This window comes from Ursus americanus, chromosome 28 (assembly GCF_024610735.1).
Source record: "Ursus americanus isolate L20-20 chromosome 28, mUrsAme1.1.p, whole genome shotgun sequence".
NCBI classification, from domain to species: domain Eukaryota; kingdom Metazoa; phylum Chordata; class Mammalia; order Carnivora; family Ursidae; genus Ursus; species Ursus americanus.
The window spans coordinates 3,345,544-3,363,488 of NC_142154.1; the positions used below are offsets into that span (position 1 = coordinate 3,345,544).

General features: G+C 49.7%; 1 protein-coding gene across 3 annotated transcripts in view; it reads right to left on the reverse strand.

Annotated features, from left to right (window-relative positions):
• SH3GL3 (SH3 domain containing GRB2 like 3, endophilin A3) overlaps positions 1-17,945 on the reverse strand; it is a 134,222-nt gene that overhangs the window by 24,857 nt on the left and 91,420 nt on the right. For 2 of the 3 annotated variants that reach the window (XM_045813147.2, XM_087856589.1), the window contains exons 3-7: positions 17,600-17,672; positions 14,975-15,118; positions 10,315-10,448; positions 8,282-8,440; positions 490-593 (exon numbers count right to left, since the gene is read on the reverse strand). In XM_045813147.2, coding sequence (XP_045669103.1) covers positions 490-593; positions 8,282-8,440; positions 10,315-10,448; positions 14,975-15,118; positions 17,600-17,672 — 614 coding nt within the window. Of the gene's footprint in view, positions 1-489; positions 594-8,281; positions 8,441-10,314; positions 10,449-14,974; positions 15,119-17,599; positions 17,673-17,945 lie in introns of those variants that run through there. The other variant, XM_045813148.2, reaches the window with a different exon arrangement.

A 17,945-nucleotide genomic window follows, 5' to 3' on the forward strand; every position in this document is an offset into this window, starting at 1 on the left:
GTCTCTGAGTCAGTATTACGAACTTGGCCTGCTATCTGTACTGGCGAAATAGAAACGCATCTTTTCCCCAGATATTTACATACTTTCTAAGTATCATCTCACACTTCTCCACACCCCTACATGTTGGCAAGGAGGTATCTGCCATCGCCACCCCAAGCTTAAGCTCTTAAATCAGCAATGCACCTGGGACAGTGTCTGGTTGCCCTGAATACATGTCACGGCAAAGGGCTTTCGTGAAACAAAAAAGGAGAAAAGCTGCCAGGTTGTTTTCCCAGCTCTGTCCCATCGGCCAGAGCCGCGTACTCATTACCTTCAGGGCTGTCCCACGCCCACCCGTGAAAGCCAGCTAAGAAAATTCAAAACAGAAAGCCGCAGGGGGAAGGGGCAGTCGGAGGGACAGGCAGACGGAGGGACAGACAGATGGAGAGGCTGATCGGATGGAGTTTACTCGGCATCCCCGGGGCCGGCAGGGCACGTGAAGGCTCCTACCGCATCTGCAGCTTGCTCTGTAGCTCCTGCAGGATCTCCGTGGACTGTTTGTGGTACTCTAAAGCAGCCTCTATAAACACGGCCAACTGGCTGACTTGCTCTACCTGCAGCGAAAGTGGAAAATTATCCCAAGGCCTGTGTAATATTCGGGGGGGGGGGGGGCAGCAACCAGACCCGGCTTCGCAGGGAAGCCCTGCGTCTTCCTCGGCTCTGGTCCATTTCAAGTCCTTACACTGCGTCATCATCACGCGGGTCGTGGTAGAAAGCTGTATGTTCTGGAAAACCATGTTCAAATTTATTTGCAATTAAAATTTGATTTAACTCAATAAAAGCTGGGTTTTTTTTTTCCAATTAGATGACACTCTCAGGAGATTTTTATGCTCTAAAGTTCACAGATCTGAACACAGAGATAAATGACGTGGGAAGCCAACATTGAGTAATGAACCTCTTCCTTAGGAGAATGTCTCTACGGGCATCTTGTCGCTAAGTCCCATCAGGAAGCTAAGTGAATTCAGCCGTTCTCACATAAGAAAGGAAACCAGGGGCAGCGTGAGCACCGGGCACTTGCCCGCTCCCTCCGTGCCTCGTTGCCGCCTGCACAAAATCATAGCCCTGAAACAGCCGGGGGGGGATGAACCCTACAGCCTCGGGCATTTCTCGTTCCCTTGAATCAAGACATTCATGAAACGAGTGACCAAATCACAGTGGACAGAAGAACTCAAGCAGAAAAGCTCTATCACATAAGAAAGCCTGGGCGACCAGGGGATGCATGGATTGAGGAAGAGACGTCTCCTATCGGAGCCTCCCCACTTCCCCCATGTGTCCGAGCAACCGCTCCAGAAAAGCGGGGTTCATGTCGCTGACGCTGGCAGGCCTCAGAGGCAGCACCTGTGGGCTGAGGTGATAAGGACCCCTCAAGAGCGCCGTGACCTCCAGATCCGGAGAAGGACACAAACCAAAATCGATCCCCCTCTTCCAAAGGTTCGGCAGAGCCTACGCCTCATGCCCACGTGCCAAGCAGCCTGGGGGCAGAGTCAGCCCTGCTTATTCACCCACATGCATGCACCCCGTAAAACCAACCATGGCTTCGCTCCCCTTCAAAGACCCAAGCTGCTTCCCTTTGTTGCTCAGACCCTGCTTTGGCAGCCCACACGGTCACTCCCTTACGCACGCATACCGGTTGAAACACGGGTCTGGCACGCACTTGAGACGCCCACAGCATCCCACCGGTGCCCCGCTGTGACCTGCGTCCGAACAAGGAAATCCCGCTGTGTTTCACTCACTTTGCCACGCTGGCGGCTGGAAGAGCACCAGGCCTAGCCTTAAATTTCCCAAAACCTAATAACCAAAACAAAGACAGGCTGGCCCCTACGAAATTCTAAGGATTTCTTAAGTCTCACCTCTCTGGCTTTCACTTTTAAACAAGTCTGGTGCCGTGGCCCCACTCGACCATAGCAGAACCTCCCGTAGCAGGAAATGTCCTCCCCAGTGCAGGGGAGCGGCGTGCCGGGTCCAATCTGTGCCACACTTCACTGCCTTGCATCAAGTTAACTTCTATTTTAATACCCACTTTGAAATATGTTTGACATTTCTCTTTTCAAAGGAGCAGTGGAAAAATGGATATTCCTGGAAACATATGGGGGGAGGATGGGGGAGAGGGAAAGATCACCAGCTCTCCTGTCTGGTTAGCTAAACCAAGTTATGTACTCTAGATGCATTCGTCACTATTCCTTCGATGGCTGACTTTGGGAAGGAAAGGAATCCCAAGGCCCCTTGGAAGACAACAGCAGTGCTGCCCAGTGCCTGCATACAGTAGGTGCTCAATACAACTACTGGAGAGGCGGTACAACACTGCAAAGCGTCTTGCTGGCAGGGAAGCCACGTGGTGCCACAAGGGGCTGATGAGCCTCCCTGTGCCGGAAACCGGAGGCCTCCCGCTGTCCCCGGGCCACAAGCAGCAAGGTGCGTGCGGGCGGTCTCTGCTTCCCAGCCACAGTGAGAATTCGACACCTGGACAGGCCGAACCAAGGTAGCGATAAAGCCAGGCCTTGCGAGTACCTGTCCAGAAGGTGAAGCGTTTCTTCCACTGGCCACACCGCTCAATCTGGCAAATCCTCCTGCTGACCCAGGGAAGGTCACCTGGGATGAGGATGAGAAGACAGGTGGAACTCCACTCCCGGCTGCGACCGGCACTGCGCCTTTGCTGGCACCACCCTGGGAGTGAAGCGTGACCACGCACTGTGGAAGGGGTCACACCACATACACAGAGCTCCCGGCTCAGAGTGAAGGACACTCGCTGTCACAATGGGTCACACCTGGCCAGGCGCCTGAAGCAAGAAACTGAGACTTCCCAGTAAGCTACAGGAGAAGGAGGGAGGGGCCAGGGACAGGCCGCGGTGCTGGCACACGGCGGGGCGAGGACAAGGACGCTACCCGGGGTGGGGGTCGCGGAACCAGAGGAGTTTGTGGTGGACGGAAATATGGCCCCCAGAGACTCCCAAGCCCGTCTCCCCAAATCTGTGACTATGTTACTGTCCACGGCAAAGGAGACTCTGCGGGTGTGATTAACAGTCTTGAACTAGAGGATGACCTGGATTGTCTGGGTGGCCCAGCGTCACCACAGGGTCCTCGAAGAGGAAGGCGGGAGGGTCAGAGTCAAAGAAGGAGGTGCATCAGGGGAGGCTGAGGCAAAGCAAGAGGTGTGAAGATGTACGTTGTGCCACGTGTCACCAGTCCCTTGAAATTTCTGCAGTCAAACGAGTCTGAGAAGCTCCCCGGCGCAACCTGTCTCAGGAATCTATTAGAGATCAAGTTTTCACATTATCATAGAAAGACTGAAACGTCTTGTGATCAAGAAAACCTGCCTGGTTTTGTCCGCGCGAGGGTCTGCCAAACTCATTTGACCATAGAGACATTATTAGTACACCTACACCAGGCCGTGGAATGCATTTTGGAAACTGCCACTCCAGACCAACGGAAAGAACCCAGGAATCTGCACCCCGGTAACCCCACTGTTGCGGGAGCCCACGGATGGAGGGTGCATCCCCAGGCAGGAGATGTGCACCAAGAGAGCTACAGAAAAGTGCAGGGGTCGGACCTCCCGGGCCTGGAATGGGGATCTTCCAGGTGCTCTCTCTGGCTCCTGCCAACGTCAAAGACCTACACTCCATGACGTCAAGGGGTGAGGAATAAACTCTGCAGACACAGGGGAGTGTTAACAGGCCTGCGGGGGATACACCATTCCCAAGAAATGGTGACGGTGGGCAACCAACCTGCTCAACTTCCCGCACCCCTACCTCAGAGCGAATTGTGGTGGGCACAGGCGCCCAGCTCTGAGGGGGAGCCCCGCCAGTCCCAGCCTGGTGCAGCAGAAGGGCTCAGCCTCAGGCCTGCCCCTCGGGGCTCCCGGGAAAGCTCGTGGACCAAAACACCTCCCAGCTTGCCTCTGTGCATGGAATAATGCAGCTAACTTCACGAGCAAGAGGTGAAGAGATGCCCGAGGTCTCCAATCCAGCCCTGACTGACAAGACAACCGAGAACCCAGCGTGGGGCCAAAGGACACTTCTTGTGGGTTCTCCCACTCGCAGCTCCGCCAAACTCAGACTGGAAAGTAGACGCCAGTTTCCTTGGGAATGTCGGAGTGACCGATTTGGGTCCCTCACACCACCCCTTCCTTCTTTCCACACCACAGGTGCAGGGGTGCTCAGTCCGACTGGGGAGGCCAGACAACCAGGGTGTCTGCACCCCGCACTGAACGGGCAATAACTGGAGCCTGGCTCTGAGGTCTGTACTCTTTAAGAACGTGGGTTCACCAAGCGACGACCCACCTTTCTGCTCTGCCTGCCTCACTCCCCCTGTGGTTCCAAGGTCTAGACTTCAGTCCTGGGGTAGGTAGCTGGAGTCCCATTGTGGGGCCAAGCCCAAACTGCCCATCCGGATTTCCAGAAAGTCCTATCCTCCGGGCAAGGGGCTGGTATGCGTCCCTTGTTTGGCTGTCCCCATCTGCTTCTCAGTTGGGAGAACTCAGATGTGAGGACAGGTGAGCAACCACCCTCTGGAAACCCCGACAAATGGCCCATTGGCCAGAAAATCCTAGGCAAGGGTTACATAATCTGCATTTGGAGATCCCGGAAAAAACAAGTCTATGCGTTCCAGTCGGGGCTCTCCTCAAGCCTGGCGTATCTGGTGAAGCTCTGCTTGTGTCTTAGGCACGGCTACAGGATATGAGTGCTGGACAAGACACCGCCCCTTCCCTGGAGAGTGAGACTCTGGGGTTTCAACTGTCAGTGCCAGGCACAGAAGGGCGGGAGGCACCAGGTCACGCACACGCCACCTCCCCTCCTTCATTCACGTCAGTCTGCTTATCTCTTTCCTCCAGCCCGTCTTCACTCCTGCTGGGGAGGAGACCAGGGAATGTTCCTTAATTAGCAGATGGGTCATTCTGCCCCAAAGCCAGCTTTGCACAGCCCCGTGTCTCAGAGTGTGTCTGGATGGCTGAGTCAGGGCGGCTTTCGTCAACTGAGGACAGAAGGAGCAGAAGTCCTAGCTGGACATGCGTAGGTTCATGCCATCCCTCCCGGCACCGCTGCCCCGGAGGCCTCTATGGTATCATTACTGGGTGTTCTCATCAGTGAAAAGGGCTGCCTCTTGGTTCCAATCTGGCTTCTGTATCAATTCCTCAATTAGTCAGAACTCGAAGGGGTGACCTGCTCTGACGGATACCCCCAAACCTCTAGCCCACAATGGTACCAGCATCTCCCACCCGTGTCTAGAGGAAGACCCGGCCCCCCGCTGTCTGCCACCACACCCCCGAGGAGCAGGTGTGCACCTGGGCTCCGGCAGGGGCCAGGCCAGGGGGAAGCGCTCCAACCACCTGGACAGAGGCGGGGCCTGCAGACCCCCTGTGTTTATGGGAATTAAGACCCCAGCCGTCGTTAGTGGCAGGATCGGTTCCTGGAAGAAAACCGGGCCATCCTGAAGCATCGCTCCTCCTCCTGACCTCCTCACCAAGAAAGGCAGCAGACACAGAGAGAAGAGGCCTAGTGGCAAAGGCTGGGCATGAGCTGGTGACCCAGACCGAGCAGGAAGTCAGGGTTCAGTGGGCTGCAGAGCACCTGGGGGTAGAGAAGGGCAAGGGCAGGGCTGCGAGCTCCGTGAACGCTCCTCCCCCCACGCCCTGGTCCTTCGTCTTCCCCACCATGTCACCTGCTGTTGGTCCCCAAACACCAACCACCTCCGCATCGGCCTGTCCGAGGCCTGAACTGCAGAAGATTTTCCAGACCGTGCCTCAACAACAGGACTGCCAGACCACCTGGGTACGGCCCAGACACACAGACACGGAAAAGGTCAGGACAGGGCTCTTCTGGGTCTGACTGCTGTTGCCCCAAGAACAGAAGGAAGGCAGCCTTCTGGAACTTACACAGCATCTTGTGAGTGTCCTCACTATAAGCCCAGGAAGGGGAAATGGTGAAAGCAGGTGTGCCAGGCTAGAGAGGCCACCCCCAGCAGCCCCTCAGGTCCCACCATGAGTCACTCAGCAAACGTCACCGTCATCAGCGTCATCACCACCAACCTCTTCAGCACCGCTATCACCACTTCCGCAAGAACCAGCAGGCCGAGCACCGGGGTGAGTCCCGCAGCTAAAGACGGCAGGTGTAGTCAAGGGCAGAGAAAGGGAAGGAGCCTAGTTCCAAGGCGGCTGGTGAGTCCTTAGCCGCCTCCTGATTTCGGTCTCCTCTCACCTCCGTGGCTGGTTTCCAGGGGCTCTTGTCAGAGGACAGGGCAGAAGCAATAAGGCCATCCCTGCCACGAGCCAGCGCCTCCTGTCGGTGGCGGCGTGGACCCCCGCCCTGCACTGAGGGAGCAGCCCAGGCTCCCCAGAGGTGAACGGGGGTGCCGTCCACCCCAGGAAACCTCGGGGACACGCTGCAGGGCCCCTGCAGGCCTGGAGTTAAGAACTAGCTCCTACTCCTGCCAGGGCGGGGCGGGAAGCAGCGGCTTCCAGTGGGAAGCAGGGAATACGGTCACTGTCAGCGAAGGGACCAGTGAGTCAGCGTCCACACGGAAGGGATCTTCCCTGACTTGGGCCTGATCCTGAAGGGAAAGCACGTCTCTCGGGAGAGCTCGCAAAGCCAAAGCAACTGAAACAGGCCCCTGATGGAGGCTCTGCCGGAGCCCCTCATCGTGCCTCACGAACCAAGCAGCACGCGGGGCAGGCAGCACGTCCGACACACGAGACTCAGCTCCGGAGCTTAAATCCACCGCTGACGGGCACGGGACGAAGGGCGACGTTTGTCACGGCCTGTAAGGGTCAGACGCGTCCGACGCGTCACACTCCCAAACCAGGTGCTGAATACCTCACAGAATCAAATACGGCCATCTGAGAGGAAACAAAGCCAAAACTGCCGATCGGGGCGCCAGGGTGGCTCAGTCGTTAAGCGTCTGCCTTCGGCCCAGGTCATGATCTCAGGGTCCTGGGATCGAGCCCCGCATCAGGCTCCCTGCTCAGCGGGAAGCCTGCTTCTCCCTCTCCCCACTCTCCCTGCTGTTGTTCCCTCTCTCACTGTCTCTCTCTCTCTCTCTCTGCATCAAATAAATAAATGAAATCTTTAAAAAAAAAAAAAAACTGCTGACAGCTTCGGGACAATTTCAAGAGAAAATGGATATTTTTAAGGGGAAATAAACAAGAAAAACAGAGCCAGTGGTTACCTCTCTTCCCACTTCCCATAAGATGTAAAAAACCTGATAAATGATTAAAAGACGAAGATAATATACTTTCCAGCACGCAGGTTTCGTGGACGTGGGGATTTTCTCCGGGACTACTGTCTTGTCAACACTGAACATAATTCCCCCCCACGTCACTATGGCAAATAACAGCTGCCCAGGACATTTTGTTTGACTTGACTCGAGAATGCGAGACCTCGATATACCTTTTAATGAACTACTGGAAGTAGAACACGGTTTTGCAGATAAATAAATCCTCCAACTTGTCTCCACAGGTTTGAAAGTTCAACAAATAAGGATCAAAGCTAAGGCTGGGCCAGAACGGCACACGGCATTGCCAAGGCCAGGTTTAGGGCGGGGACACCGGAGACAAGCAGCTGGCAGAAGGCTCTGCCAATCAGGCAGCAGCAAACGCCAACGGCCTCATCACCGAGGCAAAGGAGGCAAGACTTCAGCCTTCACGAGGCCCAGCAGGGGGTGACCGTACGTTGAATCTAGCTTCCCTTGGACAAATAAAACAAAAGCTGGCGGGAATCACAGTATGATAGAATATTCTGCATTTCTGAGGGATCTCTGTCAGCCCTTCACGACCCCCGAGCTCACAAGCACACCACGGTACAGCTGAACAATGGAGGTCATGCTTTGATATCCTGAACGTTCACGATGACAAGGCATCAGACAGCTGCTCCTCCTCAAACATCTGCCTCACAGAGGCTTCTCTCAATCTAGCGAAACTGCAAATTACCACATGATATGGGCTTTCCCTTCTCCTGCAAAACCACCACGCTAGGGCCGCAAATACAAAGGCTGGTCTGCTATCTACTTCCTCAAAGGACCCCCCTGCCCCCGGGGCCACCTGGAGCACACCTCGGGAGCAATCCTGGGATGAACAGGACTTCTCGAGATCTGAGGTTTGAGCTGGGACTTGCCAAATGTCTGAAGCTATTTCTGAGGCAGAAGACAGATAATGGCTACAGAAAATTCTAGAACCTTTTGTAAACTAAGGCTGCAGAGCTTCTCCACATGTTGGTCCTAGTCATATATTCAATGTTTTGGTTTAAATACTTACATCATTTTCTAAAAAATTAAACATGCTTCTTTCAGCCAACTCCTTTGACTCTTCAAATTTTTCTACCGCTTGTCTGACTTCTTCATCTGGTATCTTACCTACTCGCTTCTTTTTATAATCATAATCCAGGCGGCGGCCTTCCAGCTTTTTCAGGTGGTGCTAAACAAGACAAAGGAGTCTTTCAGAGAACTGTACACTCGAAACACAGGGCAAAGAAACCTTTGTTGTTTCCATGAAAATAGACATTGCTTTTTGTCCACCTACATTCTAGGGGCAGGGACACATCTTACATGTCTGTGTGTTGCCAGCAACCACTAGAGGCCACCTTTACTGCAGATCCTCAAGGACTATTTGTGGGTTGATGGATGGGTGGATGGATGGGTGGATGGGCAGATGGTTGGATGGCTGGGAAGGTGGGTGGGTGAATGGATGGGCGGATTAGTGGATGGATGGGTGGATGGATGAGTGGATGGATGGATGGATGGATGGATGGATGGATGGATGGATGGAAGGAAGGATGGTTGGGTGGATGGATGGATGGATGGATGGAAGGATGGTTGGGTGGGTGGGTGGATGGATGGGTGGATGGATGGGTGGATGGATGGGCGGATGTGGATGGGCAGATGGGTGGATGGATGGGTGGGTGGGTGGATGGATGGATGGATGGATGGAAGGATGGTTGGGTGGGTGGGTGGATGGATGGGTGGGTGGATGGATGGATGGAAGGATGAGTGGATGGATGGATGGATGGATGGATGGATGGATGGATGGATGGAAGGAAGGAAGGATGGTTGGGTGGATGGATGGATGGATGGATGGGTGGATGGGTGGATGGATGGATGGATGGAAGGATGAGTGGATGGATGGATGGATGGATGGATGGATGGTTGGGTGGGTGGGTGGATGGGTGGGTGGATGGCAGAATGAATGACTGTCTATATGGAACATAAGGGCACAGTATCAGCCTCAAATTCCATTTTCCAAAGTGAGGAATTTCCCTCATTTCAGCTCTATTAATATCCAGATAATTTCCAACTAAATAAACTACACCAAAAATAAGCACATTTCCTTTGGCACTACTAAGTCCTCACTAAGAGGTGGATTATAAAAAGGAAATCTCTAGTAGCCCCTAGAATACTTATGCATATCCCATAAAGCTCCCCAACAATTACAGAACAAGTTCAACAAATGCCCTCAGTGAATACGAACACACAGGGGACACACATTTACAACCTCTGAAAGGTGAGATTTCTTTAAAAAAAAATAGGACCTCTTTAACAAAATGTAACAATTGTAAATATTCGACCTATCCACTCATGGAATGGGCTGCTTGTGTGGTAGTAAATTCCCATCATAGTCTGTGTTCAAGCAGAGGGATCCCATGTCAGAAACACTGTAGACAGCTCAGCGGTATGGGGCAAGGGAGAGGCTTAGAAGAGTTGACACCTGTAATTCTTGGAAAACAGGTATTTGCTATTGAATGTCTACACAAATCCAGACCATCCCAGAATGGATAAAAAGCCAGAAGCATCTTTCCTATATGTTCTGTGACTCTGGGCAAATCTGGTATTTCCTCTGGGCCTCCGTGTGTGGCTGTAAAACGGGACGGGACGGCCAACCTGGCTGCTTATGGGCCAAGAAATGTGTGGAATCCATAGACCCTTTACAGGTATAAGTCAGCTGGTCTTCAATGAGCAGCTTCTCCACTCCCAGCGTCTGAAACACAGCACGGTGGAGACTGGGAACGGCTTCTGGAAAGTAGACTACTACTGCTATGAAGTTATGGAGTCATTTTGTTACGCGAGAAATGGCTGTGGAAATACGCATCTTTCGTCTTGGCGTCCAGCTGGCTTCAGAAGAAAGGGCTAAGAGGTTCTGGGTCTCTTTCCCAGTGAGCCAGGTAAATATGGATTATTCTTCTACACCCCCAATAAGATGATGCTTTCCCTGAATCCCTACGGAGGCATTCTAATGATTTTAAATACAGACATCATTTTATAGCAACAGGTAGATTTAGAGCCTGGAAGACTCACCCCAATCTCTTTTAGATCTTTGTCTTGGAGTAACTGGAGTGGATCAATAAAAGTTTGCTTTACGTTAATATCCAGAGAGTCTTTCACCTCAGCCATTAGCTTCATGGATTCCCCAACTTCTATCAGTGCATTGCCTTGAACAGAAAAAGCACATGAAAAAGGTTCTTCAGCAGAGTACTCGAGGATAATGGTGGTATTTATTTAATTCCTTCCCAAAAGTTTGTGGATGACCATGAAAAAAAAGTCCTCACCCTGGGACTGTTGAATCCTGACTCAGAAGAAAAAAAAAGAAGAAAGAGAGAAAGAAAGTCTCCTTATGGTCTGCATTTTCCTCTGTATCTCCTGTAGTCTCTCCACTATATAAAATAAACGTAGGAGGCTCAGAGAGACAGAAGCATTTCCCACTTTGGCCACTAGATGGGGATAAAGCTCCTCTTTAAAAACTGGTAGAGGCATTCCCCCTGCTTTTCGAAAGTTCACAGGGCACCCCACCACTTTTACAAGAGACCTACATTAGTATTTGTTTTTGCTAACTGAAAAAAATCCAAAGAGGATTTTTGCTTTTACCAAAAAAAAAAAAAAAAAAGTAAAAGTGAGAATAACATTCAGCCTTTGTTTTACGTTAAGTCATTAGAGAGGCAGCATGTACCCCAAGTCGTGACAGCACACAGCGCCCCGGCATCCAGCAGCCACGGCTCTGAACTGTGTCTGTGAGCATCTGTGCGTTATCTCGACTTATTCTGTGCATGCGCTAGCAAGACGTGTGCATACACTAAGGAGAGAAGCCTAAGGTTATTTTTGGGGTCTGGTAACACCCCCCAATTTTTCCACATAAATTAATAGTAATTTCTTCTTTGCTTTACACCATTCTGGTTTACAAAAGGCCTCGTAGGAATGCTCTACTTTCAGAGAGCAGGGAAATCTCTAGTTTTGTGAACTGGCACCTAGGGTTCCTTAGAAGTCCGAGAACAAAATCCCCCTTTGTAAACCATAAAAGGATTCATTCATCAGGGCTAAGTATCAACCAATAAAGGTTACAATAGAAATAAATGAACAAAACCTCCTGTCAGCTTCTAGCTACTAGATCTTGAGGTCACTCCCCATATCCTTTAGATGGTTCTAAGGCTCCGACCCTTGCTGATGTCAAAGAAAGGCTGACAGGGTCACATGGGCCGGCCTTTCAGCAGGAGGGCAAGGTTTGCTCTTGCAATGAGGCCCGGGCCAGCCATGCTTGGGCCTGGGCAGTGATCGGCAGCTTTTGCTGGATTATGCCCTGGTATCTCGGTGCCAGCTAACCCACAGGAATTTGCAAGCCGGAGTCCTGGTGGCTGAGCAGAATGAGCGCTGCAGTTTCTCTAGAAGGCATCTCTGGAATATGACGCACCAGACCAAACTATTTTTCCTGTATCGGAGTTTTCCAAATTGACCTCAAAAACATGTAGAGCTTGGGGTCTCTCAACTTGTAGGCTAGGAAAAGACCTTAAGGGCCAGCCCAAGAATTTGCATTTCTAGTAAATTCTGACCTCCAAGTTGTTGCACCGACTAGTCCAGCCATGCAGTTTATTCCCCTGCAAAACAGCGATAGCAATGAAGACTCACTTCACCTTTTATTTTTATACGAACTAGAGAGTGCATGGTACAGGACCTTGCAAAACAGAAGTGGCAACTCTTATTCTAAACAATGGCTGGCCAGGACTCCATTTTGACCCACTGGTAGCTTCATTCCTCCTACATGTCCTTAACTCACTCTCCAGAGTCAGGTTCTAAATCGTGCCAAGATGAAGAAGAGACATCCTTTCCCAGCCTGGGGACGCTTTCCTGCCCAAGTGATCAGAAACAGAAGCTACTGTTTCTGGACCCTCTGCCACCAGTACCTTCCCCTTGCTCAGGCTTACTGCTACAGATTCCACACGGACGTGGGGCTCAGCCTCCAGCCACTGAGGCTTCTGCACCTCAGGAAAGTTCTACCATGTGGCCCCAAAAGGGGCCTGTTCCTCAGAACAGCAAGTAACCTATCCATTCCTGACGCCCTCCTGACATTGTCTCTCTTCCTTAACACAAGTTCCCTTACGTTACTAGGGATCTGGGAAGCCATCACATCGTCTGCCCATCCAACCCCCCTGCCCAGTCACGTGGCAGGTGCACTGCAGGACTGGCCTTGGCTGCGAGGGCCTCCCCCGCACCCTCACCTGGCCCCTCAACAGGTCTGCCTTCAGACAACAGGTCTGCCTTCAGAACAAGGAACAGGCCATCCTGTCTGCATTCACCCATGGAATAAAATAAAATTCACATTCTACTGCTCTGAAGGATATTGTTACCCCCTGTGACTAATGAATGCTGTAGCATTCAGGATTTTTTTAAAGATTTTATTTGTTTATTTGAGAGAGAGAGCGAGAGAGCACAAGTGGTGGGGAGAGGAAGAAGCAGGCTCCCTGCTCGGGGCTCGAACCCAGGACCCTGGGATCATGACCTTAACCAAAAAGCCACCCAGGCGTCCCTGGGATTTTTTTTTTTTTTTAATTTTCAGGAGATTTTCCCCCCCAATTTCCCATATCAATTACTATAGCCAAGTATCTGAATTCTCAATTTCTATACCCTGCCTTGTTACCCCCACATGAATAGCAAAAGTGCCAAATTCTCCTAGAAGACTAAATAGGTTACATTCAACTCACATCCAGTTTATTAATTTAAAGAAATCTCAATCCAAATTTAATAGGCTTTTTGTTTTTAGTAAATGAGACTTAAAATGACTCGAGGTTTCATCTGGAAAAAAAAAAGGTGAGTATATCTGTGAAATGTCTGCAATGAGATAACAAGGGGAAATTTTAACGTATATTACAATATACTTTAAAGTTGTAATACTTAAAATACAACACTGGATCAAAATAGGGTGCAAATCAAGAAAACAAACAAGAAAGGCCAGAAACAAACTTAGAATATAAAAATTTAGTCTGTAACAAAGTTTCTCTTAAATCAGAGGGGAAAGGTTGAACTTTTCAATGAAGTATTAAAACAATTACCTATTTATTTGTGAGAAAACAAAATTAGAACCCTATTGCACAGTATCTGCCCATTAAACTCAGGAGCCTGGAAATTTAAACGTAAGAAAAGAAACATGTTTCAAAATGAAAGTATAAATACACATTTATACAACTGGGGGGGAGCGGAAGTTTTTCTGAACACAATAACAAAGCCATAAGCCATAAAGGAAGACGTATGAGTCCCGCTACCTAAAAAGTAAGAATCTCTCTCCATTACAGAGGTCTCCATCCACAAGGTCAGGAGGCAGATGCCAACCTGGGGTGTAACTTCATTAACATATAAGGCAGACAAAGAGCAAATACCCTGACCATTGAAAGAGCTCATGAACCAGGAAGGGGGAAAAAAATGAACACCTTAATGAAAAAATAGGCAAAGGATACAGATACACAATTGACAAAAATAACAACAAAGAGGAAGGAACTCTACCTTCCGCATAATCCAAAAGGTAAGGTTAAAACAGCACTAAGAGATCAATTTTATATACTATGCATCAAATTATCAGTTATTTAAAACTTAACTAAAAAAATAATTCCCGCAGTTAGCAATTGTGCTGGGAAAGTGTTCTCATGCACTCCTGGCAAGAGTGTCCAACTGGCATCACCTTTGGAGGGTCCTTTGGGAATCTGCTTCAAAAATCTGCAAAAACAGGCATACTCTCAACCCAGCAATTTCACAACTCAGGATTTCATCTAAGAACATCATCTTGGATATCCCCAAAGATTCACCTATGAAAACAGTTGTTATAAGTGCTATGTAAAATTTTTTTGCATAAAGAAAAAAAATCTGGGACGCCTGGCCGGCTCAGTCAGTTAAGCATCTGCCTTCAGCTCAGGTCATTATCCCAGGGTCCTGGGATCGAGTTCCACATTGGGCTCCCTGCTCAGCAGGGGAGTCTGCTTCTCTCTCTGCCTGCCGCTCCCCCTGCTTATGCTTGCACTCTCTCTCTGACGAGTAAATAAATAAACTTAAAAAAAAAGAAAGAAAAAATCTAAGTATCCAATAATTGGGATCGACTGAACGAGCTACGACATCACACATGGATTATTATGCGGCATTTAGAAACAATATCATAGAAGATTAATTATTTTATGACACGGATCAGGATATAGTCAATGGGAATAAACAGGTTACAAAAGGGTCTAAGGGTAGACAGACCCCAACGCCACTTTGATTCTGGAAGGGTGCGTGTGCATACAGACGAGAATAAACAAAGGTTCTATACTGCATGTGTGATTGCAGGTGACGCTGGCATTTACTTTCTTGTATCTTCTAAACTTCCTGTGATGAACATGTATGACTTGGGTGACATAAAAATAATAATAAGGTTGTTAAAATGAGGGTATTGAGGGGTGCCTGGGTGGCTCCGTTGGTTGAGTATCCGACTCTAGGTTTCGACTCAGATCATGGTCTCAGGGTCTTGGGACTGAGCCCGTGTTGGGCTCCACACTCAGCAGGGAGTCTGCTTGAGGACTCTCTCTCTCCTTCTCCCTCTGCCCCCTCCCACTCTCTAAGTAAATAAATAGATCTTAAAAAAAAAAAAAAAGAGAGAAGGCAGGGTGCCCCATCTACGTGGGGCAGAGGAGGTGCTGCCCGCGTCCCAGGCGCTGTGCGCACTCACCGAACGTGGAGCCCTCGCCCAGCTCCTTCCCGTACTTCAGCATACAGTCGCCCAGCAAGCCTTCCGTCTGCGGGTAGCCGGTGGTTTTCACCTGTCCTCGAATCTTCGACACAGTGTTCAGCATTCCTAGCTTAGCTCTGTATGCTTAAAAACATTGTCATTTGTAATTCCTTCAAATGGCAAAGCGGAGCCACAGGTCCGTGGCATTGAACACAGGACGGCGAAACAAAGGCCACCTGGCGGACACCTTGCGGGAGGCCCGGGGCCAGGGCCAGGTGTGACCGATTCCATCTCTCACATGATTTCCCAGATTCTTTTACCGAGGCAGGGGCGGGGTGTGGGGGGCAGGGTGCAGAGCACACTACTGCACAGCCAGGAGGAAAACAGGAAGGGTGCCCACGCCGTGGACTGCAAACAGGACCTGGGCTCCCCCACCCGCGCCCCATGCAGGGCGAGACGCCACAGGCCTGCCGTTGCCCACGCCCCGAGTCAGGCGCGGACACCTGGGCAGGCGATCCTTCCTGGGGCCCAATCGATCACTAAGAACAGAACTGCTGAGGTGGACATTTCAAACCACCAGCGGCCACGAACACCCTCCCTGCGCCCCAAGGATGGATTCGGCCTGATTATATCCATGTCATGAAGAAGGGCTGCTGCTCATTCCTGCTTGGGAAGCAGAACCAACAGGAGGACATGGATTCCCCCCTCCTCTCCGGCGCAGGGACCATGAGTTTGTGTGGGGATGGTCCCTCAGGTGCTGTCAGGTGCACCCCCCTTAGGGAAATGATGGCGGCCAGGCTCAGACTCACGCAAGAAGTGTTTACTAATCCCGGCTCTGTGGGGCAGCCCATGCCAGGTACTGGGGCTCCAGAGAGACCAGGCCAGGGTCTGCCCTGAAGGAGCTCAGAGTCTAGTTACTACGGTAAGGCAGAATATACAAGATGTACTTTGCAGATAAAGTTTGGGGTGATGTCAAGAAAAGGAAACCTTAGCGATATTGCTAAATAAAAATGGAAAGATGCCCCTAAAAAGGCAGAAATTGTGTCAATAAAGCGTGGAAGAGGGAATGCTTATGGTCTAGGGCCAAAAGATAAAAACCAGGCTGGCTTGACCTAAGCAGAAATTAAAACAGGACAAATCAGGAGGTATCTATGGGGAAATGGGACTATGCACTGAATCCCAAGCTAAGGATTTGGGATTTTATTGTACAGGCCAGAGAGTGAATCACATACTAGCTTGTGGTGTTTGAGATGACTTTAGGAAGAAATGGGATCAACTTCTATTTTCTTTGACTTTAATAATTACATGTTTGTTTAACGTACTCTAGCAGGGCCTCTCAAACTGTAATGCGCATCAAATCACCCAAGGATCCTGTTAAAATGCAAAGTCTGATTCAGGCAATTTGGGATGAGCCCAAGATTCTGCATTTCCCAGTCTCTCAGGTAATGCTTATCCTGCTTTCGACACTCCCAAGTGCCAGCCTTTCCGAATCCTGCCCTGCACACGAAGGCTTCACTCTCCTACAAACCACACACACACACACACACACACACACACACACACACACACACACACTCAGCCCCTCCTTCCCACTGTCAGGAAGATAGCAGGCAAGTGACTGATAGCCATTAAACTGGAAATAACCAGAGGCCTCTGTCCAAGTGGACACTTCCACTGTTGGCCCACCCCATTCCTACACCCTTCCAATGTCAGTTCTTTGAGGATGGGATCTTGGTCCAACTTCGCAGCATCTCAGGATCCAGGAAAACCCCTCGCCAAGAGTAAGCGCTTGCTAGTACGTGCTGACTGATTATCAGGAAAAGGAACTTACGTGGCTCACCTCAGTCACTGAGGCCAGGCAAGACATGTAGTTATCATAGTTCCTAAAATTCTAATCATCTGTACAATTCTAAAGACTTCTACACCCACCAACCTCCCTGGACATGATTTTTATAAAATTTATGTTTTTACATTTTTCCCGTCTCGATTTTCGGAGGGTTGGTCTGTGCTGATTCTCATAGCCAAGGGAATCACAGGCACTACGTGCAAATAATTAATTCCAAAAAAAGAAAGGCAGTTTTGGGAATGCACAGAATTCGAGGCTTGGATGCCCTGCCCCCTGTCGGTTTCTGCACTTCACAACCCAGGAAAAACTCATCAAGGTGGTATTGCTTCCCGGCCTCGGAATTAAAATCCTTCTGTGGAAGCAATTTCAAGGGAATAGACACTTAGAGCAGGATGACAGAATTTTTTTTTTCTAAAAGAAGAGATGCCTCAGGAAGAAAACATATACAAAATGTTTAGTGGCTCTCTGAAGCGTCTCCTAAGAGATGCCTGTGCTTAGTGGTGCCTCGTGGCTTAGCGGTGCCTGGCGGCTGAGACCAAGCCTCCATCCGAATGATGTCACTGTGGTTCACAGAAGTGTCTGCTCTGTTCCTCATCAGCGAGGATTCACTGAAACTACCTCCGGTCACTGGCTTGACTTTAAAAAAAACTGAATTTTATTATTTGGATGCAAAAGACATTGTTTCTAAACTATGTCAGCCATATGTCAAGTAAACATGGGCTATTGATCTGTGACAGTGAATGAACAAGAGAATATTTCAAGACATTTTCTAACTTTACCTGGATTTGGCTGAAGATATTCTGTGGCTTTCGAGAGAATTTCTGCAACAGCTTTATTGGTAATATCTATTTTCTTTAAAAGAAAAACACATAAAAATGTTGGTAAGTGACATTGAATTCACAGAAAAACAGAGCAGTAATATGCATTAATTTAATACATTAAACACATTATTAGGGTGAGTTTAACCTAAATGAACGTCAGCATTTTGGGGCAGAAGCAATTAATTTCTCACTTTGATTTTGGGACAACTCTCTCTCCCCATGATGATGGAGAACATTCATTTCTTTTTCTTTTTAACATTAAAGTGAGTGTTCACGTAATATTTAGAAAACTCGGCCAAGTCAT